This window comes from Tursiops truncatus, chromosome 6 (assembly GCF_011762595.2).
Source record: "Tursiops truncatus isolate mTurTru1 chromosome 6, mTurTru1.mat.Y, whole genome shotgun sequence".
In the NCBI taxonomy this organism is placed as follows: domain Eukaryota; kingdom Metazoa; phylum Chordata; class Mammalia; order Artiodactyla; family Delphinidae; genus Tursiops; species Tursiops truncatus.
The window spans coordinates 24,899,748-24,924,988 of record NC_047039.1 but is presented as its reverse complement, the minus strand read 5'-3'; the positions used below and the strand labels follow the sequence as shown (position 1 = coordinate 24,924,988).

At 38.9% G+C, this 25,241-nt stretch overlaps 1 protein-coding gene and 1 long non-coding RNA gene across 6 annotated transcripts in view; one reads left to right on the top strand and one right to left on the bottom strand.

Moving 5' to 3' along the window:
- MFSD14B (major facilitator superfamily domain containing 14B) overlaps positions 1 to 15,719 on the bottom strand; it is an 81,719-nt gene extending 66,000 nt beyond the window's left edge. For 2 of the 5 annotated variants that reach the window (XM_019942276.3, XM_073805896.1), the window contains exon 1: positions 15,318 to 15,718. In XM_019942276.3, coding sequence (XP_019797835.1) covers positions 15,318 to 15,425 — 108 coding nt within the window. In that variant the 5' untranslated portion in view covers positions 15,426 to 15,718. Of the gene's footprint in view, positions 1 to 10,652; positions 10,778 to 15,317 lie in introns of all 5 variants that reach the window. The other 3 variants (XM_073805897.1, XM_073805898.1, XM_073805895.1) reach the window with 3 other exon arrangements.
- Positions 15,720 to 15,778: 59 nt separating this feature from the next.
- On the top strand, positions 15,779 to 24,381 carry LOC141278947 (uncharacterized). Its single transcript, XR_012332424.1, has 2 exons — positions 15,779 to 16,603; positions 24,159 to 24,381. It is a non-coding gene; the product is annotated as an uncharacterized lncRNA (long non-coding RNA).
- Positions 24,382 to 25,241: the final 860 nt, after the last annotated feature.

Sequence of the window (25,241 nt, the reverse complement as noted above, 5' to 3'; positions counted from 1 at the left end):
CATTAATCATTAGAGAAATGCAAATCAAAACCACAATGAGGTGGGGCTTCCCTGGTGGCACAGTGGTTGAGAGTCCGCCTGCCGATGCAGGGGACACAGGCTCGTGCCCTGGTCCAGGAAGATCCCACAGGCCGCGGAGTGGCTGGGCCCGTGAGCCATGGCCACTGAGCCTGCTCGTCCGGGGCCTGTGTTCCGCAATGGAAGAGGCCACAACAGTGAGAGGCCAGCGTACCGCAAAAAAAAAAAAAAAAAAAGAAAAAAGAATTAAAAATCACACTATGTTCTTGAACACAATGCAGCTAGGAATCAGTAACATAAGAAAATTTGGAAAATTCATAAATATGAACATTATTCAACATACTCCTAAATAGCCATGTGTCAAAAAAGAAATCACACAGAAAGTTACAAAACTTTCAGATGAAGGAAAAGGAAAACACAGCATATCAAAGCTTGTTAAATGCAGCTAAAGCAGTGCTTAGAGAGAAACTTACAGCTGTAAATGCCTGATTATTACAGAAGATCTGACATCAACAATCTAACTTTTCCCTGTCAGAAACTAGAAAAGAGAAAACTAAACACAAAGCAAGAAAAAGGAAACAGTAGATTAAAGCAGAAATAAATGCAATACAGAAAAGCAACACAGAAAATCAACAAAATGAAGTTGATATTTATGAAAATATGAAAAAATTGACAAATCTTTGGAAAACCAAAAAAAACTAGAGGAAGACTTAAATTGCTAAAATCAGAAATGAAAGAAAGGTTATAAGGCAGTACTTGGACATGTGTAAGCCAATAAGTTGGATTAACTGGATGAAAGAGACAAATTCCTAGAAATCTACTAAGGCTGAATCATAAAGAAGCAGAACATATGAACAGACCTAGAACTAATAAAGAGATTGAATCAGTGATCAAAAACCTCCTGACAAAGAAAAGCCCTGAACCTGATGGCTTCACTTTAAAGCAAACATTTAAAGAACACCAATCCCTCTCAAACTCTTCTCACAACTGACCACATTTTATCAACATTCTCTATGAAAACCGCATTACCTGTATAAAGCCAGACAAAGACCCTACCAGAAAAGACAACTAGAGACTAATTTTCCTTATGCTGTTGATGCAACAGTTCTTAACAATACGCCAGCAAACCAAATGCAGCAGTATATGAAAAGGGTTATACACCATGACCAAGTGAGATTTATTCATGGAATGTTAAGAATAGTTCACATATAAAAATCAACCAATGGGGCTTCCCTGGTGGCGCAGTGGTTGAGAGTCCGCCTGCCGATGCGGGGGACGCGGGTTCGTGCCCCGGTCCGGGAGGATCCCACATGCCGCGCCATGGCCGCTGGGCCTGCGCGTCCGGGGCCTGTGCTCCGCAGCGGGAGAGGCCGCAGCAGTGAGAGGCCCGCGTACCGCAAAAAAAAAAAAAAAAAAATCAACCAATGGAATACACCACATTAAAATGAACGGGGGTAAAAACCCACATGCTCCATCTCAACTGATGCAGAAAAAGCATTTGAGAAAATTAACACCCTTTTATGATAAAAAAAAAGTTCCAAAAAACTAGCATTGAAGGAAATTATCTTATCTCAATATAAAGGCCACATATGAAAAATCCACACCTAATGTCAAAATAGTCAATGGCTGAAAAAACTTTTCCTCTAAGACCAGGAAGAAGAAAAAGATGCCCGCTTTCAGTTTCTATTCAACACAGTAGTGGAAGTTCTAGCCAGACTAATTAGGGAAAAAAAGAAATAAAAGACATCCAAACTGGAAAGGAAGAAGTAAAATTATTTGTTTGAGGATATCATGATCTTACATGGAATCTCAAGGAATCCTGAATAGCCAAAACAATGTTGAAAAAGAAGAACAAAACTGTAGTTCTCACACTTCCTGATTTCAAAACATAGTACAAAGCTAATCAAAACAGTGTGGTACTGGCATAAAGACAGACATATAGACCTAAGGAGTATAATAGAATCCAGAAATGAACACTTGCATAATGGTCAAATCATTTGCAACAAGGGTGCTAAGGCCATTTAATGAAGAAAGGACAGTCTCTTCAACAAACGTGCTGGGGAAGTTGGATATTCACATGTAGACCTTTTCTACCTTACATCATGCACAAAAAATTAACTCAGAATGGATTAAAGCCCTGAACATAAGAGCTAAAACTATAAAACTCTTAGATGACAACATAGGGGAAAAGCTTCATGACACTGGACTTGGCAACGATTTCTTGGATATAACACCAAAAGAAAAAGCAACAAAATAAAAAAATAGATAAATTGGACTTGATCAAAATAGAAAGCTTTTGTGCATTAAAGGACATTACCAACAGAGTAAAAAGACAACGAATAGAAGAAAACATTTGCAAATCACATATCTGATAAGAAATTAACATACAGAGTATATTTTTTAAAAGTCCTACAACTCAAGGACAAAAAAAAAATTGGGCAAAGAACAAATAAATACATGAAAAGACACTGAACATCACTAAGCATTAGGGGAATGAAAATCAAAAGCAAAATGAGATATTACCTGTGCTCATTAGGATGGCCATGACTAAAAAAAAAAATTAAAATCAGAAAAAACAAGTGTTAACAAAGATTTAGAGAAACTGGAACCCTGGTGCACCGTTAATGGGAATGTAATATGCTACAACCACTGTGAAAAACAGTATGGGGTTCCTAAAAAAAAATTAAAAATAGAATTACCTAGAGGTCCAGCAATTCTGCTTTTGGGTATATAGCCAAAAGAATTGAATGCAGGGTCTCCAAGGGGTATCTACACCCACGTTCACAGCAGCATTATTCACAACAGCCAAAAGGTAGAAGCCACCCAAGTGTCCATTGGTGGAGAATGTATGAACAAAATATGGTATATGCATGCAAGGGAATAGTTTTCAGCAGTACAAAAGACAGGACATTCTGACATGTTACAACACGGATAAACCTTGAAGACAATATGCTAAGTGAAATAAGCCAGTCATAAAAGGACAGTTGCTGTATAATTCAATTTATACGAGGTACCTAGAGTAGTCAGACTCATAGAGATAGATTGTAGATGGTGGTTGCCAGGGGCTGGGAGGAGAGGGAATTGGGGAGTTATAGTTTAATGGGTACCGAATTCAGTTTGGGATAATGAATAAGTTCTGGAGATGGACAATGGTAATGGTTGCACAACAACTTTAATATACTTAAATGCCACTGAACTATGAACTTAAAAATGACTAAGATGATAAATTTTATGTTATGTATATATTGCTACACTAAAAAACAAGCAACTCAAAACAGATCACAGACCCCAAAATTAGGTCCCTTAGTTTCATGATGAGTTTGTATACACAACACTATTGTCACCATCCATGCAAGAAAAAGTTATGTTGGACTCTATTACAGTTAAAAACTCGTGTTTAACAAAGAGTTAAACTTTTGTGCGTATATAATACATATAACAAGCAAATATAAAGAAGAACCAAACAGAGACAAAGAATACAATAAGTGAAATGAAAAATACACTAGAAGGAATCAACAACAAACTGAATGATACAAGGGAATGGATCAGCAAGCTGGAAGACAGAGTAGAAATCACTGTAGCAGAACAGACAAAAGGAAAAGAAAGAAAGGAGGACAGCCTAAGAGACCTTTAGAACAACATCAAGCATACTACATTTGCATTATAGGGGTCCCAGAAGGAGAAGAGAGAGAAAACATATTTTAAGACATAATAGCTGAAAATTTCCTTAACTGGGGAAAGGAAACACAGACCTCCAGGTCCAGGAATCACAGACATCCCAAACAGGATCAACCCAAAGAGAACCACACCAAGATAAACAGTAATTAAAATGGCAAAAATAAAAGATAAAGAGAGAATAAAAGCAACAAGTTACATTCAAGGGAATTCCCATGAATATCAGCTGACTTTTCAGCATAAACTCAGCAGACCAGAAGGAAGGGACATGATATTTAAAGTGATGAAAGGGGAAAACCTACAACAAAGAATTTCATTCAGATTTGATGGAGAGATCAAAAGTTTCACAGACAAGCAAGCTAAGAGTTCAGCACCATCAAACCAACTTTACAAGAAATGTTAAAAGGAACTTTTCTAAGAGGAAAAAAAAAGAAAAGGGCCACAACTAGAAACATGAAAATTATAAAAGGAAAAATCTCATTGGTAAAGGCAAATATACAGTAAAGGTAATAAATCAGCCATGTATAAAGCTAGTAGGGAAAGTGTAAAGAAAGAAGTAGCAAAATCATCTATATCTGCAATAAGCAGTTAAGGGATACACAAAACAAAAAGATGTAAAATAGAATGTCAAAAACAGTAAATGTGGGGTGGCAGGACTAAAAATGCAGGGTTGTTAAAATGCACTTGAACTTAAGAGACCACAAGGGATCAATCCTAAAGACCAAAAGCCAACATATTGAGAAGAGTGAAGCTTATGAATGTAATGAGCCCACCAGGTCCTTGGTGATATTAAACTGCTAAGCACAGCACACTATTCCTGGATTTCTTATGTACAATAATAAATCTCTTTATCAAATACATTATTATGTCATGCACAACGTTAAAATGAAATATTTGAGTTTGATATTTTAAGGAACCAAGTCTATAACTATGTAAACTGTTGGCTCCATCATACTTCTGGACAGAAAAAAAATTATTTTAAAATACATTCTAATTGAAAATTGGTACTCCATAGTTGGAAAGTACTGCCACAAGATTCAGTCAGTCATCTCTGCTTTACTATAAAAGACATGTAGGAAAAGTATGTTTCACTATTAGCCCTCAATATTTTAATAATTCATACTTATGGTACTTTCTGCTTATATCATATATACCTGGTTAGTAAAATGCTCCATCAAAAATAAATTTTTTACTAGAAAGCTTTTAAATATAAACACGAGGAGAACACAAATGGTTTTAAAAAGCAAATAAATGACTATACCTAAAGGCTTTGCTTTTCTTCCTCCTACCTAATAATATTGGAATGCAAGTCAGAAAAACAATTTTACTACTTATTTCTCCAGATGAAATGACTTTTTCGCAAAACTTTAAAAAAAATTGTCAGTCTCGGGCTTTCCTGGTGGCGCAGTGGTTGAGAGTTCACCTGCCGATGCAGGGGACACAGGTTCGTGCTCCGGTCCGGGAGGATCCCACATACCGCGGAGCGGCTGGACCCGTGAGCCATGGCCGCTAAGCCTGCGCGTCTGGAGCCTGTGCTCCACAACGGGAGAGGCCACAACAGTGAGAGGCCCGCGTACAGCAAAAAAAAAAAAAAAAATTGTCAGTCTCACATTAAATAGCTGAATAAATGACATGGCTATCATGTAGGACAGACCAAGCATTCATTAAATATTTGTAAAAGAACTGTTTTTCCCTCACTCAAGTTTTCAAACTTAATTTATCAACTACCAACCAACTTAAAGCAAACTAAGATCCCAAGAACTGTCTTTGTAAATATTCCTATTTCTATCAACATTCTTTAACAATAAAAATACTCAACTCCAGGGCGTTCCCTGGTGGTCCTGTGGTTAGGACTTGGCGCTTTCACTGCTGTGGCCCGGGTTCAATCCCTGGTCTGGGAATTAGGATCCCGCAAGCTATGTGGCGCAGCCCAAAAAAAAAAGAAAAAATTAAACTCCAAGGGATCAATTCATTCAACACATATTTGTTGAGCTCTACCATATGTCAGCTAGATGCTGGGAACCATGGCAGCAATAGAAGAAACTATCCCGGCTCCCACTTCATGAAATGTAAAATTTAATATGGAAATAAACACTCTGAAGGACAAGGACACAGGTGAGGGACAGTCTATTACAAAGGATTCTGAGATACACACAGGCAAAAATTATCCTTTTACAGCAGCAGCAATAGACACCATGCCAAGCCCTGATCAAAGCACATTACTATCATTTTATCCTCACTACAATCTTTTGACACAGGAACTATTATTATCCCCACTTTATAGATGACAAAACTCAGATGCACAGAGCTTAAGTACTTGCCTGATTCAAGTGATTAGTAAGTGGCAAAGCTGGTATTACATCCAGGGAGTCACATACCTCCAGAGTATGTGCTACTAACCACTTGTATTACTTACAATGCCTTTCTCAGAGAGCCCGAATTTCTCCACAAATAGAATCAGCACATACATATGGTAGGTAGCCTGGACTGCAGCAACCTGAGTTAAGTGGTAATAGGAGTCTCAGGCAAAGTAAAGCACAGACCTTTACTTACCCACCTATCCCTTACCCACACTAAGAAGTCTGGCCTGGATAGTGTGTATCTAGGCAAAGGACAATCTTCACCAACCCCTTCACCTGCTTTCTCAACATGACCTGAAAAGTCCAGATGAACTAGGACATCTGGCTTTTGTCAATCAGGTCATCTGCTGCCAACTGGAAAAAGATAAGGTTGAAAGCTACTCCCTTTGTCCCCCACATAACCCCCAACTCAAGGATCACAGTACACAGTAAACACCAGTGACTTGTCGACATAGAAGCAAGAGAGAGTCTATCATATATACCAACTGAATAAAACTGAAAGCCCACAAAGAAATCCATATATCTATGTCCAACTGATTTTTGCCAACAGTGCCAAACCCATTCAATCAATGAGCAAACAACAGTCTCTCCAACAAATGATGCTAAGACAACTCAATTTCCACATATAAAGAATGAAGGTGGAACCCTACCTCACACCACACACAAAAATTAACTCAAAACAGATGAATGAACTAAGCTAAAAGCCATAAAACTCCTAGAAGAAAACAGAGATAAATCTTAGATTTAGTAATGGATTCTCAGACATGACTCCAAAATGACAAGCAACAAAAGAAACAACATATATCGAGCTTCAACAAAATTACAAACTTTTAAAATAAACCAAAGACCTATGGGGAGGGATAAATTAGGAGTTTGGGATTAGCGGGGAAAAAAATAGACCTAAACATAAGACCTAAAACTCTAAAACTCTTAGATGACAACATAGGGGAAAAGCTTCACAACATTAGATTTGACAATGATTTCTTGGCAATGACACCAAAACACACAGGCAACAAAAGTAAAAATAGATAAACTGGACTTTATAAAAATTTAAAACTTGTGCATCAACGGACAGAATCAACAGAGTGAGAAGGCAACCTATGGAGAAAATATCTGCAAAACATGTATCTGATAAGGAGTTAATCCAAATAATCCAATTCAAAATCTAATGAAAATATACAAATGGCCAAACAAGCATATGAGAAGATGTTCAACATGCTAATCATTAGGAAAATGCAAAATCAAAATGAGATATCACTTCATACACATCAGGATGGCTACTATCCACAACAAAAACAAAACAGAAAATGACAAGTGTTGGGCTTCCCTGGTGGCACAGTGGTTAAGAATTCTCCTGCCAATGCAGGGGACACGGGTTCGAGCTCTGGTCCAGGAAGATCCCACATGCCGTGGAGCAACTAAGCCCATGCACCACAACTACTGAAGCCCACGTGCCTAGAGCCCGTGCTCCGCAACAGGAGAGGCCACCGCAGTGAGAGGCCCACACACTGCAATGAAGAGTAGCCCCTGCTCGCCACAAGTGGAGGAGGCCCATGTGCAGCAACGAAGACCCAATGCAGTAAAAAATAAATAAATAAATTTATTAAAAAAATAAAAGTTAACTGTATTCTGTATTGTAAAAAAAAAAGAAAGAAAAAAAATGACAAGTGTTGATGAGGAGTTTCTCCACCTGAGAAACTAGAACCCTTGTGCACTGTTGGTGGGAATGTAAAATGGTGCAGCCACTATGGGAAACAGTATAATGGTTCCTTAAAAAATTAAAAATAGGGCTTCCCTGGTGGCGCAGTGGTTGAGAGTCCGCCTGCCGATGCAGGGGACACGGGTTCATGCCCCAGCTCAGGAGGATCCCGCATGCTGCGGAGCGGCTGGGCCCGTGAGCCATGGCCGCTGAGCCTGCGCGTCCGGAGCCTGTGCTCCACAACGGGAGAGGCCACAACAGTGAGAGGCCCGCGTACTGCCAAAAAAAAATAAATAAATAAAAATAGAATTATCCAATGATCTAGCAATTCCACTTCTGGGTAGATATGCAAAAGAACTGAAAGTTGGATCTCAAAGAAATATTGGGTTGGCAAAAAAGTTTGTTCGGGTTTTTCCATAATATGTTAACAATTTGGTCAACCCAATATTTGTACATTCATGTTCAGTGGCATTATTCACAATAGCCAAAAGATAGAAACAACCTAAGTGCTCATCAAAAGATAAATAGAGAAAATGTGGCACATACAGAAAATGGAATATTATTCAGTCTTAAAGGAAGGAAAGGCCTTCCCTGGTGGCACAGTGGTTAAGAATCCACCTGCCAACACAGGGGACATGGGTTCGAGCCCTGGTCCAAGAAGATCCCACATGCCGCGGAGCAACTAAGCCCATGCACCACAACTACTGAGTCTGCACTCTAGAGCTTGTGTGCCACAACTACTGAATACCGCGTGCCTAGAGCCCGTGCTCTGCAACAAGAGAAGTCACAGTAATGAGAAGCCATGCGCCGCAAAGAAGAGTAGCCCCCACTTGCCTCAACTAAAGAAAGCCCGTGAGCAGAAATGAGGACCCAACGCAGCCAAAAGCACGGAGCAACAAGGACCCGACGCAGCCAAAAATAAATAAATAAATAATTTATTTTTTTAAAAAAATGGAAATCCTGACACATGCCATACATGCCTTCAACAATCTTGAAGACAACATGTCTTGAGGACATTATGCTAAGTAAAATAAGCCAGTCAGAAAATGACAAATTATGTATATGACTCCACTTATATGAGGTATCTAGAGTAGTCAATACTCAGAAACTGAAGGCAGAATGGTGGTTACCAGGAGCTGGAGTAAATGGGAAGTTGCTCTTTAATGGATATAGAGTTTCAGTTTTAGAAGATGAAAAAGTTCTGGAGATTGGTTGCACAACAATGTGAATATACTTAACACTACTGAACTATACACATAAAAATAATTAAATTGTAAATTTTGTTACAATTTACAATTTTGTATATTATATCACAATTAAAATTTTTTCTTAAATCAACTGTATTTCTATATATTGGCAACAAACAGTTGTGAATTTAAAATTTCTTAATAATTTACATTTATATTACATTTACATGTTCAACAGCACCTAAAACATGTGATATAGGGAAAATGTGACAAATGACACAAAAGACCTGTTGAAACTTATAAAGCACAGTTGAAAGAAATTAAAGATCTAAAATAAATGGAGAAATACCTCATTTATGGATCAGAAGACTATACTGTTTTCAATTCTTCCTAAACTGATCTTCTGGATCAACAAAAGCCCAATGAAAATATCAGCAGGCTTTTTCGTAGAAATTGACAAGCTGATTCTATAATTCTAAAATGCAAAGGACCCAGAATAGCCAAAACAGTTTTAAAAGAGAAGAACAAGGTTGTAGGACAAACTCTATTTGTTCCAAATCTTACTATGAATCTCCAGTAATAGCGATTGAATGGTACTGATGTAAAGATAAACAAACAGATCAATGAAACAAAATAAAGAATCCAGAATAGACTGACACATACATGGATAACTGAATTTTGACAAAGGTGCAAAGGCAATTCAGTGAATAAGTCTTTTCAACAGAAGAGGCAACAATTCACGTTACCATATGCAAAAAAAGAACTGCCACTAATACTGTACACCATATAAAAAATTAATTCAAAATGGGTCATAAACCTAATTGTAAAATTTAAAAACATTCTAAAAATATAAAAGGAAATTATTGTGATACTGAGTTAGGATTTCTTGGATATGAAACCAAAAACACAATCCCTAAAGAGCATATTGATAAAATTAAATTTCATTAAAACTTCTGCTGAGAAGAAAATATTTGCAAACATATATCTGATAAAAGACTTACAACCCCAATATATAAAGAACTCTTAAAACTCAATTATAAGATAATAAACGACCCAACAACAACAAATAAATAGGCAAAAGATGTGAACAGACACTTCACCAAGAGGATATACAAATGGCAAGTAAGTTTACGGAAAGATGTTGAACATAATTAGCCATAGGGAGATGCAAAATAAAAGCATGGTAAGATACCACTACAGACCTACTTCTAGTAGGTAGGGCTAAAATTGACTGACCAAGTGTTGATGAGGATGTAGATGAACTCTCATAGTGCTAGTGCCAATGCAAAATTAAAATTTAAAAATTTTCAAAACAGCTGGGCAGTTTCTTAAAAAGTTAAACAATACACCTACCATATGATCCAGCCATTCCACTTATTTACTTAAAAGAAAATAAAGTATACTCCATACAAAGACTGGTTCATGAATGCTCATCGCCGCTTTATTTGTAACCGCCAAAAACTGGTGATAAACCAAATGTTCACCAAGGGATGAATGGATAAACAAACTGATACATCCATACAACTGAACACTACTCAGCAACAAAAAGGAATGCACTACTGATTTATACAACAACATGAATAAATCTCAAAATAATTTATCTGAGTTGAAAAAAGCCAGACCAAAAAGAATATATTCTGTATGAGCCCATTTATATAAAACTTAAAATAATTAAAACTAATATATAGTAACAGAAAGTAGATAAATGCTTGCCTGGGAAGGTGGAGGTGGACAGAGGATGTACAAATGGGCACAAGGAAACTTTTAGGGGTGATGGATATGTTCACTATGTTGATTGCAGTAACGATTTCACACGTGTCAAAACACAAATCTGTACACTGTAAACATATATAGTTTTTATAATTACATTTCAATAAAGCTGTTTTTAAAAGACAAGCAAATACAAAGCTACATATAAAAAAGTCAGGCATCTAGATAGGAAATTGACCAAACTTCACAAATATGATGTTTTTTGCAGGGTTAAAAACTCTTATTTTTTATAATTGATTACAGATACTAAGGACAAATTTCTCTTCCAATTTTCATATAACAATGCCCTTGCTACGCCACAACCTCTTTCCCCAGGGCACATCTCAGATTTCATAAACCACTTGTGAAGGTTCTATGAGACACTACACTAGAAAGAGGGAGAGAGGGAAGGAAGGAAAGAGAAAGAAGGGGGAAAGGAGAGAGAAAACACCAGCAAGAAGGAGAATGAGGAATAAAAAGACGCTTCCATAGTGTAATAAAGCATGTTTATCTCACCTGTATAGCTAACATCATTCTTGACGGTGGAAAAAGTATATATTCCTGGTATGCAGAGAAGGCTGTGCACTTTTACAATTACTACTGAACATTTTCCTGGATATAGTTCATATAATACAGAAATAAGACATGAAATTAATGCCACTTGAAAAATTCGTGAATATTTATCCAGAAGACCCTAAAGAATATTTTTTAAAGATAAGGTAAAAATTACCAATGTCAGCAATAAAAAAAAAATAGACTAAAGATCCTACAGTAATTAAAAAGAGCCTAAGAGGCTGTTAGGAACAACTTTATGCCAATTAATTTGAAATTTTAGATGAAGTGGACAAATTCCTAGGAAAATACAACTTACTAAAATTGACAGAAAGAAACAGAAAATCAAACGGAAAATCTACATTGTTCTAGAACTACATTAGCCAAAAAAACTGAAGAACCACAAAGTTCTACAACTGTATTACCATCTTACACAAACTCTTCAGAGAATAAAACAGACTCTCCAATCTGTTTTATAAGTCCAACCAAAACTTATATAAAAGCAACAAGCTAATTTCATTGATAAGCATAATTACTGGTTTAAACTAGACTAATTTACTTCTCTAACACACATTCATTTTAGACTATTTTAGATTAAAGGACTATTTTAGATTAAAATATACACAGCTGTAGTTCCTGTCTTCAAAGACTTAATCTAGTAAGAAAACCAGTGGGAAAGGATGCTCAGATATCCTAAGAAGCAAGTTTTACAAAATCCTGCCTATACTAGGCCTAAGAACAACATAACAGCAGCAACAACGTCTGTGTTCTGATAAAGGCTTGAAAGTTGACTAGAGATCTGCATAATTCTTAATATGAAATATAAATGTTTCTGCTATGAAAGCACAATGCATTTACTTTTATGAATTGCGATAGATCAACCGCTCACAAATGCTTTTCATTTCTTTTATCTGCTATAATTTACTTAACAGAGTTTGGTTGTGCTAATGTCCCAGTACTATTTTATTACTAAAATGATCATACTGATTCCTAACAGTGTTAAGAATTGAAAGCTAATTAAAAAAAAAATTCCCCTAAAATGTCCCTAGGTCCGCTCTCACTTTTTTTTTTTTTGGCCGTGCCACCCATGGGATGTGGGATCTTAGTTCCCTGACCAGGGATGGAACCCGTGCCCTGCTGCAGTGGAAGCGTGGAGTCTTAACCACTGGACCGCCAGGGAAGTCCCCTCTTTCACCTCTTTACAAACAAAACATATCTAGTCATTTTAGCCTTTTTTGGGGGGTAACAAACTGCCCTTGAGTACTATTTCCATTTTGCCTATAAAGTATATAATATTCTTGTCCTTATAAATCAAAATTAGTCTTTACAGGAGCCCCTCTGAAACGGTCTGAGGAAAATCAACTAAAAACACATCAAATGTCACCAGAATGGCATTGATCCTGAGAGGCACTACATCAGAGATCTTAACTGGTATCTAAGTACTGGCTTTTTGGAGTCAATAAACATTCTGAAATACACAGTATGCTAAACTCAGTTGTGTTTTCTTTGCAGAAAATCCTTAATTCTCTTCAGATGCTCAAAGGTAAATGATTCCAAAAGGATATGCATTCAATGATAATGCAAATAATTCTGACACAACATTTCAAGGTGTATGTACACGCACAATTAGGAAGGGATAGGGCAAAGAAAGGACAATAAAACAAGAACTTATTTACTATACAAAACTCCCTTTTCTAGATTGCAATTGTCTCTTAGAATAAATATGTGATTCCCTTCTATTATTCAGGTCAATACATCTCTTTGCCAAACAAGGTAGAAAAGTTTCAGCTGATTTCCTGTATGTGGGCAGTCTTGCTTGTGCTTCTGGCATCGAAACTGAAACCATGAATACACTAGAATCAAGCTATAAGGAAATTCCAACACATTAAAATGAAGTCAAGTCTTGGAGGCCAAAGAATGTAGCACCTGGAAGCAATACTAGAAAGAAACTGCAAACAGGAAAGATGTATAATTTGGGGGTACTGGCATATGACACGAACATATATGATTAAAGACATTCACTGCTTTCCCAGGCAACACACATTACAAAAAGCACCAGTGGCTGAACCCTGCTACCTACCCATGCTATAGTCATCTAAGTAGAGCAAGCACCAAAACTCACTGTCAGAATTCACTGCAATTTATCAATACTGACTAGACACACCCTAAGAGGTAAGGAAAGACTGGACAGGAATCTGTTTGTGCCTAAATTAGCATCAACTCACAGGGAAAGCAATCAGGGAATAAACTGTCTCAGTTTCTTTGAGTGCACATTCCTCAAAAACTCCTGTTCTAAGCATATAAAATCAGCAACTTTAACTTTTAGGTTGGGGTCTAGTTCCTCTATAGATTAGTAAATGGGAGAGAAATGAATGCTTTTTATCAGACAAGGATCACCATACATTCTGACCAATCATTCATGCTTAAAATATTGAGAAATAATAACAATAAAAGCTAATATTTATTGAGGACTTACCAGGTGCCAGGTTGTAGTAACCCTCACAATTCTCTGAGGTAAACACTATCATTAATGTGGAGAGGTTATATAACTTGCCCAAAGTTATACAGGTAATAAAAAGTGGGAACTGGGATTCCAAGCATGCTCACCTAATCACTATGCTTTAATGCTTCAACCTGCCAGGTTATTTTTTTTATCCTATAAGCCAAAGAGAGCCAATGAAAATATTTAAGGACAGCAGTAATGATCATATTTACACGTTAGATTACACTAATCAATACTATGGAGAGCAGCATGATGATGAAGTAAGCAAGGGTCTCAAGAGATAGTCAAAATCTAGGTCAAAAATGCTAAGGAACTGAACCACAGGAATGCAGAAAGGATAAAAAACCTAAAATCTTTACCTGGTAAACTTAGCTAGACTTACTAACTTATTGGATGAAGGGATGGGAAAGGATGGAGTCTACCTCTCAGGTTACTAGCTTGGCCACTGGTAATTATGGTCTATCAATTCAAAGACAGGAGGAGGAGCTGGCAGTTTCATTTCCCTTAGTCAGCAGGAAGATAAGTCTACATTTTATGTAATCAAAAACAAAACGAGAAAAACCAATTCTATAGAATTTCCCTCCTCCTACCAAAAACACTTTCCCACTTTCCAGAAATCTTATCTTCGAAATGAAGAACTCCTAATTTTTTTTCTCAAAAATAAGAAGACACTTGGGCAGGAAGGGGCCTTCAACATCATTTAGCATTCTTTAAATGCAAATTAAATCTGAAGCCGACTGCATATAATTTAATTTCCCTAAAATTTCTATTTTCTTTGGGAAAAGTCTCCTTGGCATTAGTTTCTATTCATTGTACTGTTTCTATATTTCCTGTCCTAAATAGAAAAAAATATATCTTTGAGAAATGACACTCTATGCTTAGAGTTCCAACGTCAGACACTTAAGCGCCACTGACAGCCTGTTCTGCTGAATCCAGGCCAATTAAACTAGTGCTTCGGAAGCCATCTGAATCTCATGTGAAACTGTTAAAAGAGATTAGCCTGAATACGCTCCTCAGTTGGGCCCTGGGATAGGCAGCTTCCTCTGAAATCCTGCTCACCAACCGCTTCTGCGACCGCCTAGAGAACCATGAAGGAACAGGAAGGCGCTGCCCAGCCTCCACCGCCAGCTTCCCGGTCCAGGGCCCAATGCCGGTTCTAAAGGTTCTCCATACATCTTCTAAGTAGGCTCAAGCCAGAAAGTGCACCATGAAAATAGTATCCACTGTCACGTGTATGGAGAACTCTGAAACAACCAAATTACTTATATTCACGGTCCCACGTCGGGTGTCTTTTGAATCAATAACCAAGTCGCCTACATTTTTGTCTAGCGATGAGCAGTGCTAGGAAAGCCTAGCAGTGATGAATTCGGCTGGCTGACACGGAAAAGGACAGGCTTTCCGACAGCCAGAGCCCCTCGAGCCGACGCGGAGGATCAGTATATCCTCATCCCCAGGCAACCCAGGCCCCAGCCCCGCATCAGGCGTCCCCGGACTCCGGCCGCGACGCCGCCCAACCTCCCCTGGCTTGGGGCTTCGGGCTGAGTAAAGCGTCCGAACTCCGAGCCCGCGCTCACCGAGCTGCCACTCGCGGCCCGCGCGCTCGCGCGCTTCTCCACCATGGCTCCCGCCTCGGGCTCCGACGCCGCCTTCTCCTCCCTCTCCAGTGGAGATTCCGCGTTCATGCCGCTGCCATGCCCGCGCCGGCTAGGGGTGTTCCGGGACTACAGCTACGCCGCAAATGCGGCGGCGGGGCCCGCGCTCTCATGGGCTCCGCGGCCCAAAGCGGCCTGCTGTTCAGGCGGCGGCGCCAGTGGCGACTCCGAGGGCTGTGAGCGCTGCCGAGGCCGGAGCAGCAAGAGAAACGAGGCGAGAAGAGCAGCTAAAAGCGGGCACAAGCCACAGCCACGAACAGAACTCAACTCAGAGAGCTGCCAACAGCGTCTCCAGCGGCCGAGATAGCCCCGCTCCGCTTCCCCACAAGCCGGCGAGGGGCAGGAAGCCCCGCCCCGGATCTCAGCTCCCGCCACAAGTTCGTCGCCTGCGCCCAAAGCCTCAGCAGCGCCCGCCCACCTCAGGCCCCGCCTCCACGTTTCCGGGCCTCCTTGGCGTCAGGACTCCGCAGCACGCCGGAAATGCGTCATCTCCCAAGGCCCCCAAGAGTAGTTTCTTTTTCCTGAGACAGAACCGGACCTGGCGAGCTGAGGGTGTCAGGTGCAGGGGGTTTTGTTAGTGACTGCACTTCTGGTCTTGGTTTGGTGCCGCCAACAAGTATATGGATGGGCACGTTCAGACACGGATACAGAGCCCCGGGATCTGGAATCCCGAACCGGGGAAGTGCCGTATGCTATAACTACGATATTCTGTTCCTCTTCAAAGTCTATAAAGAAGCTGACAGAGAGCTTACCTGGGCTGTGGGATTCATGGGAAGGACAGTCTTAGGAAACATACAGATTCCTGTTCCAATCCAGAGCTACTTGATGGTACCAACATGGTGTATATGAACTGATTACTCAAAGTCTCAGATCATGTTTGGGTAAAGTGCTGATGTACAGAAATCAGCTAACACTAATTGTGGCTCTATAAATGTTATGATTACTGGCTGGAAAGGACCTTGTGAGATATTCCTACTTTGCAGATGCCAACCTAAGCTCCAAAAGTAAAGTGGCTTGGCTAGTTAAAGAGTTAATGTGATAGATAGGACCTGCTCCACGAATTTGGGGAACAAATATAGTCAGAATATTTTTTATTAGGTGTTTGAGAATTCGATGCCTATTTGAAAGAAGACAAACACTGAAACTCTGAAGAACTTATGTCTTCCTCCTTATTAAAGAGACCCAGGTGGACTTAACTGAAGAATGGAGTAAGTCCAGTCATTTCACTATTGATTTGCATCTTGTATTATTGTTGTTGTTTTAAATGGGTCTTGTACAATCCTAAAGATTTTTGTTTGATTTGCTATTGTGTATCCATTGGCTTAGGTCCCTTCCAGGGCTTGAGTCCATAGCACTTGGTGTACTGAGTTATAGCTTCATTTACACTCACTGATCAGACATTGCTTCCCAAAGCATATTGATGTCCAAAATCAGTTTTTCCTGAAAGAACATAGAAATTCTTGTATTGAGCTCAGGTCATCTACCTAGACTGCCCCTTCTATCAGGGACTTTACTGCTACTTATCCTTGACTGAAGGCTTTTTAGTCGGCACTAGGAAACTGACAGGACTTTAGAAGCCACCAGCCTTGAATTGTGAGTAGGAAATTCCCCCAACGATACCTCAGACCAGTTGCCCCCTATCCTATTCTTAAATATAGCCAGAAAAGAGGATATGTTAAATAGGCCCAATCCATTTATGGATAGCTATCATATTTTGGAATTATGTACTTTTTATTAAGCCAAAAACTATTTCATCCATACTTTGATTCTGGTTCTGCCTTCTATATCTGTACAAACATGTCTAATTCCATTTGTTTGAAATGCCAAAATGAACTTGTCATCTTTCTTGATTATATTCTAAATACATACCAGTTTGTGAAAATCCCAATTAAAATGCATTGCCAGAAATGTAACACTGGAAGTAATATTTGATGATGGCACTGTGAGGTCTGGTCCCTTGATTTGCAGAGTCATAAAAGTAAATTTTAGGAGATGAATTATTTATTGCATTGTGTTGATAGTTATACCATAGGAATTAAATAGACCCTTATTCTTACCTTCTAATTAATTCTGCACTAATCAATGTCAAAGACCTGGGATTCCACATAATTTAATTCAACATCCTAGGCTCTAGGAAAATAATGGCACTCACTGAAGGATACGTGTGTTATGGTATTTGGAAAATTGGATATCCATATGCAATCCATGAACTTGGACCCTTGTCTTACACCATACATCACTCAAAGTGGATGAAATTCTCAAACATAAGACCTGAAACTCTAAAACTACTGAAGGAAAACAGGGAAAAAATCTGACTGGACAAATATTTTTTTGATATGACACCAAAAGCACAGGCTACAAAGCAAAATTAGACAAGCGAGATTGCATATAAAGCTTTTGTACAGCAAAGGAAATAATCAACAAAATGAAAAAGCAACCTACTGAATGGGAGAAAATATTTTCAAATTATATATCCAATAAGGGGTTAATATCTAAAATATATATGGAACTCATGCAACTTAATAGCAAATAGATAAATAAATAGCCTGATTAAAACATGGGCAAGGGCTTCCCTGGTGGCACAGTGGTTGAGAGTCCGCCTGCCGATGCAGGGGACACGGGTTCGTGCCCAGGTCCGGGAAGATCCCACGTCCCGCGGAGTGGCTGGGTCCGTGAGCCATGGCCACTGAGCCTGCGCGTCCGGAACCTGTGCTCCGCAAAGGGAGAGGCCACAACAGTGAGAGGCCCGCGTACTGCAAAAAAACCCAAAAAAACCCCCCAAGAAAACCACATGGGCAAAAGACCTAAATAGACATTTCTCAAAAGAAGACGTGCAAATGACCAACAGGTATATGAAAGATGCTCAACTTCACTAATCATCAAGGAAATGCAAATCAAAACCACAGTGAGATACCACCTCAAATCTGTTAGAATGGCTGTTATAAAAAAGACAAAAAATAACAAGTGTTGCAAGAATTTTGATAAAAGTGAACATGTGTACACTGCTGGTGGGAATGTAAATTGGTACAGACAATGTGGAAAACAGTATAGAGCTTCTCCCCAAATGTAAAAAAACAAAATTACCGTATGATTCAGCGATCCCACTTCTGGGTATATATCCAGAAGAAATAAAATCAGAATCTCAAAGAGATATCTGCACTCCCATGTTTATTGCAGCATTATTCACAGTTGGCAAGATATGGAAACAACATAAATATTTATCTTCAGATGATTGTTTAAAGAAAATGTGATATATATATATGTATATTGCAATATTATATAATTCATCATTTTAAACGATGTAAATATGGCCATTTGTGACAACATGGATGAGCCTGGAGGACATTATGCTAAATGAAATAAGCCAAATACAGAAAGACAAGTATTGCATGATGTCACTTACATGTGGAATCTAAAATAGCCAAACTCCTAGAAGCAGTGGAGTAGAATGGTGGTTTCCAGGGGTTTGAGGAAGAGAGAAATGGGAGATGTTTGTCAATGAGTATATAATTTCAGTTATGCAAAATAAGTTCTGAAGACCTAATGTACAGCAGTGTGACTGTCATTATCAGTACTGTATTGTGTTCTTGAAATTTGCTAAGAGGGTTGATCCTAAGTGTTCTCATTACAAAAAGAAAAACGAAAGAAAATGGCAACTGTGAAGTGATAGATATGTTAATAGCTTGGTTGGAGTGACTATTTCATAGTCTATATGAATATCAAAACATCAACTGAACACCATAAATTTTTTCAGTTTTTATTGATTATACCTCAATAAAGCTGGAGCAATAATTAATAAAAAAATAATTTAATAAACATTTTAATTAAGAAAAGGAAAAGCTGTTAAACTCATGGTATGGTTTATTACAGTGAAAGGATGCAGATTGAAATCAGAAAAGTTAAAGGGCACATAGGGCAGAGTCCAGGAGAGACCATGCAACAAGTTTCCAGTTGTCTTCTCTGAGTGGAGGCTATGGATATCGTTTAATTACCCCAGCAATGATGTGTGACAATATGCATGAAGCCCAGGAAGCTTACCTAAGCCTTGGTATCCAAGGTGTTTATTGGGGGTCAGTCACATAGCATGGAGCACCAAGTGACTGACCTTAGGTACTCAGTCTTCAGCCCCTCCAGAGATGATATTGATACCAAGTGGCCCAAAGACCCCATCATAAATCACATTGTTAGCATAAGCTTCCTAGCATACTCCAAGGCCCCAGGTAAACAAAGCCATTATTATCAGGCTTATAGGGAAATTCCAAGGGCTTAGAGGTTATCTCCCAGAAGACAGTCACGGGCCAAACCTTTGTTTCTTGGGGTGTTTTTTTTCATCTATATTGGAGTATAATTGCTTTACAAGGGTGTGTTAGTTTCTGCCTTATAACAAAGTGTATCAGCTATGCATATAAATATATCCCCATATCTCTTCCCTCTTGCATCTCCCTTGCCCCACCATCCCACCCCTCTAAGTGGTCGCAAAGCACCCAGCTGAACTCCCTGTGCTATGCGGCTGTGTCCCACTAGCTATCGGTTTTACATATGGTAGTGTATCTATGTCCATGCCACTCTCTCACTTTGTCTCAGCTTAACCTTCCCCCTCCCCATGTCCTCAAGTCCATTCTCTAGTAGGTTTGTGTCTTTATTTCCATCCTTCCCCTAGATTCTTCATGACATTTTTTTCTAGATTCCATATAAATGTGTTAGCGTACGGTATTTGTTTTTCTCTTTCTGACTTACTTCACTATGTATAACAAATTCTAGGTCCATCCACATCACTACAAATAACTCAATTTCGTTTCTTTTTATGGCTGAGTAATATTCCATTGTAACAAGATGTGCCACATCTTGATCCATTCATCTGCCGGTGGACACTTAGGTTGCTACCATGTCCTGGCTATTGTAAATAGAGCTACAATGAACATTGTGGTACATGACTCTTTTTGAATTATGGTTTTCTCAGGGTATATGCCCAGTAGTGGGATTGCCGGGTCGTATGGTAGTTCTATTTTTAGGTTTTCAAGGAACCTCCATACTGTCCTGCACAGTGGCTATATCAATGTACATTCCCACCAACAGTGCAAGAGGGTTCCATTTTCTCCAAACCCTCTCCAGCATTTTTGATGATGGCCATTCTGACTGGTGTGAGATGATATCTCATTGTAGTTTTGATTTGCATTTCTCTAATGATTAATGATGTTGAGCATTCTTTCATGTGTTTGTTGGCAATCTGTATATCTTCTTTGGAGAAATGTCTATTTAGGTATTCTGCCCATTTTTCGATTGGGTTGTTTGTTTTTTTGATACTGAGCTGCATGAGCTGCTTGTATGTTTTGGAGATTAATCCTTTGTCAGTAGCTTCATTTGCAAATATTTTCTCCCATGCTGAGGGTTGTCTTTTTGTATTCTTTATTGTTTCCTTTGCTGTGCAAAGCTTTTAAGTTTCATTAGGTCCCATTTGTTTATTTTTGTTTTTATTTCCATTACTCTAGGAGGTGGGTCAAAAAGGATCTTGCTGTGATTTATGTCATAGAGTGTTCTGTCTCTGTTTTCCTCTAAGAATTTTATAATGTCTGGCCTTACATTTAGGTCTTTAATCCATTTTGACTTTATTTTGTGTATGGTGTTAGGGAGTGTTCTAATTTCATTCTTTTAGATGTAGCTGTCCAGTTTTCCCAGCACCACTTATTGAAGAGGCTCTCTTTTCTCCACTGTATATTCTTGCCTCCTTTATCAATGATAAGTTGGCCATATGGGCATGGGTTTATCTCTGGGCTTTCATTCCTGTTCCATTGATCTATATTTCTGTTTTTGTGCCAGTACCATGCTGTCTTGATTACTGTAGCATTGTAGTATAGTTGGAAGTCAGGGAGGCTGATTCCTCCAGCTCCTTCTCAAAATTGCTTTGGCTATTCGGGGTCTTTTGTGTTTCCATACAAATTGTGAACTATTTTGTTCTACTTCTATGAAAAATGCCAGTGGTAGTTTGATAGGTATTGCATTTAATCTGCAGATTGTCTTGGGTAGTATAGTCATTTTCACAATGTTGATTCTCCCAATACAAGAACATGGTATATCTCTCCATCTATTTGTATCATCTTTAATTTCTTTCATCAGTGTCTTATAGTTTTCTGCATACAAGTCTTTTGTCTCCTTAGTAGGTTTATTCCTAGGTATTTTATTCTTTTTGTTGCAAAGGTAAATGCAAGTCTTTCCTTAATTTCACTTTCAGATTTTTCATCATTAGTGTATAGGAATACTAGAGATTTCTGTGCATTAATTTTCTATCCTACTACTTTACCAAATTCATTGATTAGCTCTAGTAGTTTTCTGGTAGCATCTTTAGGATTCTCTATGTAGAGTATCATGTCATCTGCAAACAGTGACAGTTTTACTTCTTCTTTTCCAATTTGGATTCCTTTTATTTCTTTTTCTTCTCTGATTGCTGTGGCTAAAACTTCCAAACAATGTAAATAATAGCGGTTAGAGTGGGCAACATTGTCTTGTTCCTGATCTTAGTGGAAATGGTTTTAGTTTTTCACCATTGAGGACAATGTTGATTGTGGGTTTGTCATATGTGGCCTTTATTATGTTGAGGTAGGTTCCCTCTAATGCCTACTGTCTGGAGGGTTTTTTTTTTTTTTGTCATAAATGCATGTTGAATTTTTTTCTTTTTTTTGTGGTACACGGGCCTCTCACAATTTCAGTTTTGTTAAATTTACCAAGGCTTGATTTGTGACCCAAGATATGATCTATCCTAGAGAATGTTACATGAGCACCTGAGAAGAATGTGTACTCTGTTGTTTTTTGATGCAATGTCCTGTAAATGGCAATTAAGTCCATCTTGTTTAATGTATCATTTAAAGCTTGTGTTTCCTTATTTATTTTCATTTATTTTCATTTTGGATGGTCTGTCCATTTGTGAAAGTGTGGTGTTAAAGTCCCCTACTGTGATTGTGTTACTGTCGTTACACCTTTTATGGGTGTTACTATTTGCCTTATGTATTGAGGTGCTCCTATCTTGGGTGCATAAATATTTACAATTGTTATATCTTTTTCTTGGATTGATCCCTTAATCATTGCGTAGTGTCCTTCTTTGTTTCTTGTAATAGTCTTTGTTTTAAAGTACATTGTGTCTGATATGAGAATTGCTACTCCAGCTTTCTTTTGATTTCCATTTGCATGGAATATTTTTTTACATCCCCTCACTTTCAGTCTTTATGTGTCCCTAGGTCTGAAGTGGGTCACCTGTAGACAGCGTATATACGGCTCTTGTTTTTGTATCCATTCAGCCAGTCTATGTCTTTCGGTTGGAACATTTAATCCATTTACATTTAAGGTAATTATTGATATGTATGTTCCTATTGCCATTTTCTTAATTGTTTTGTGTTTGTTATTGTAGGTCTTTTCCTTCTCTTGTTTTTCCTGCCTAGAGCAGTTGCCTTAGCATTTGTTGTTAAGTTGGATTCGTGGTGCTGACTTGTCTTAGCTTTTGCTTGTCTGTAAAGGTTTTCATTTCTCTGTCAAATCTGAATGAGATCCTTGCTGGGTAGAGTAATCTTGGTTTTAGGTTTTTCTCCTTCATCACTTTAAATATGTCCTGCCATTCCCTTCTGCCTTACAGAGTTTCTGCTGAAAGATCACCTGTTAACCTTATGGGGATTCCTGGGTGTGTTATTTATTTATTTTTCCCTTGCTGCTTTTAATATTTTTTCTTTGTATTTAATTTTTGATACTTTGATTAATATGTGTCTTGGCATGTTTCTCCTTGGATTTATCCTGTATGGGGCTCTCTGTGCTTCCTGGACTTTGTTAACTATTTCCCTTCCCACATTAGGAAGTTTTCAACTATGATCTCTTCAAATATTTTCTCAGTCCCTTTCTTTTTCTCTTCTTCTTCTGGGACCCCTATAATGTGAATGTTGGTGCATTTAATGTTGTCCCAGAGATATCTAAGACTGTCCTCAATTCTTTTCATTCTTTTTTCTTTATTCTGCTCTGCAGTAGTTATTTCCACTATTTTATCTTCCAGGTCACTTACCCGTTCTGCCTCAGTTATTCTGCTATTGATCCCTTCTAGAGAATTTTTAGTTTCATTTATTGTGTTGTTCATCACTGTTTCTTTGCACTTTAGTTCTTCTAGTTCCTTGTTAAACGTTTCTTGTATTTTGTCCATTCTATTTCCAAGATTTTGGATCATCTTTACTATCATTATTCTGAATTCTTTTTCAGGTAGACTGCCTATTCCCTCTTCATTTGTTAGATCTGGTCAGTTTTTTCCTTGCTCCTTCATCCGCTGTGTGTTTCTCTGTCATCTCAGTTTGCTTAACTTACTGCATGTGGGGTCTGCTTTTCGCAGGCTGCAGGTTCGTAGTTCCCATTGTTTTTGGTGTCTGTCCCCAGTGGCTAAGGTTGGTTCAGTGGGTTGTGCTGGGTTCCTGGTAGAGGGGACTAGTGCCTGTGTTCTGGTGGATGAGGCTGGATCTTGCCTTTCCAGTGGACAGGTCCACTTCTTGTGGTAGCTTTTGGGGTGTCTGTGTCCTTATTATGATTTTAGGCAGCCTCTGTGCTAATGGATTGGGTTGTGTTCCTGTCTTGCTAGTTGTTTGTCATAGGGTGTCCAGTACTGTAGCTTGCTGGTCGTTGAGTGGAGCTGAGTCTTGGCATTGAGATGGAGATATCTGGAAGATTTTCACCATTTGATATTATGTGGAGCTGGGAGGTCTCTTGTGGACCAGTGTCTTGAATTTGGCTCTCCCACCTCAGAGGCTCAGCCCTGACACCTGGCTGGAGTACGAAGAGCCTGTCATCCACACGGCTCACAATAAAGGAAGAAAAGAAAGAAAGAACGAATGAAGATAAAATAAGGTAAAGTAAAGTAAAATGAAACAAAGTTATTAAAATAAAAAATAATTATTAAAAAAATTTTCAAGTAATTAAAAAAAGAAAAAATGAAAGAAAGAAGAGAACAACCAAACCAAAAAACAAATCCACCAATGATAACAAGTGCTAAAAATTATAATAGGAAAATAAAAAATAAAATGGATAGACAGAACCCTGGGACAAATGGTGAAAGCAAAGCTATACAGACAAAATCTCACACAGAAGCATACACATACACACTCACAAAAAGAGGAAAAGGGGGAAAAATAATAAATCTTGCTCTCAAAGTCCACCTCCTCAATTTGAGATGATTTGTTGTCTATTCAGGTATTCCACAGATGCAGTGTACATCAAGTTGTCTGTGGAGATTTAATCTGCTGCTGCTGAGGCTGCTGCAAGAAATTTCCCTTTCTCTTCTTTGTTCGCACAGCTCCTGGGGTTCAGCTTTGGATTTGGCCCCGCCTCTGCATGTAGGTTGCCAGAGGACGTCTGTTCTTCACTCAGACAGGAAGAGGTTAAAAGAGCCGCTGATTCGGGGGCTCTGGCTCACTCTGGCTGGGGGGAGGGAGGGATACGGAGTTCAGGATGAGTCTGCAGCGGCAGAGGCTGGCATGACCTTGCACCAGCCTGAGGCGCACCGTGTGTTCTCCCAGGGAAGTTGTCCCTGGATCACAGCACCCTGGCAGTGGCAGGCTGCACAGGCTCCCGGGAGTGGAGGTGTGGATAGTGACCTGTGCTTGCACACAGGCTTCTTGGTCGCTGCAGCAGCAGCCTTAGTGTCTCATGCCCGTCTCTGGGGTCCACGCTGATAGCCGTGGCTCACGCCCGTCTCTGGAGCTCCTTTGAGTGGTGTTCTTATTCCTCTCTCCTCACGCATCAGGAAACAAAGAGGCAAGAAAAAGTCTCTTGTCTCATCGGCAGCTCCAGACCTTTTCCCGGACTCCCTCCCGGCTAGCTGTGGCACAC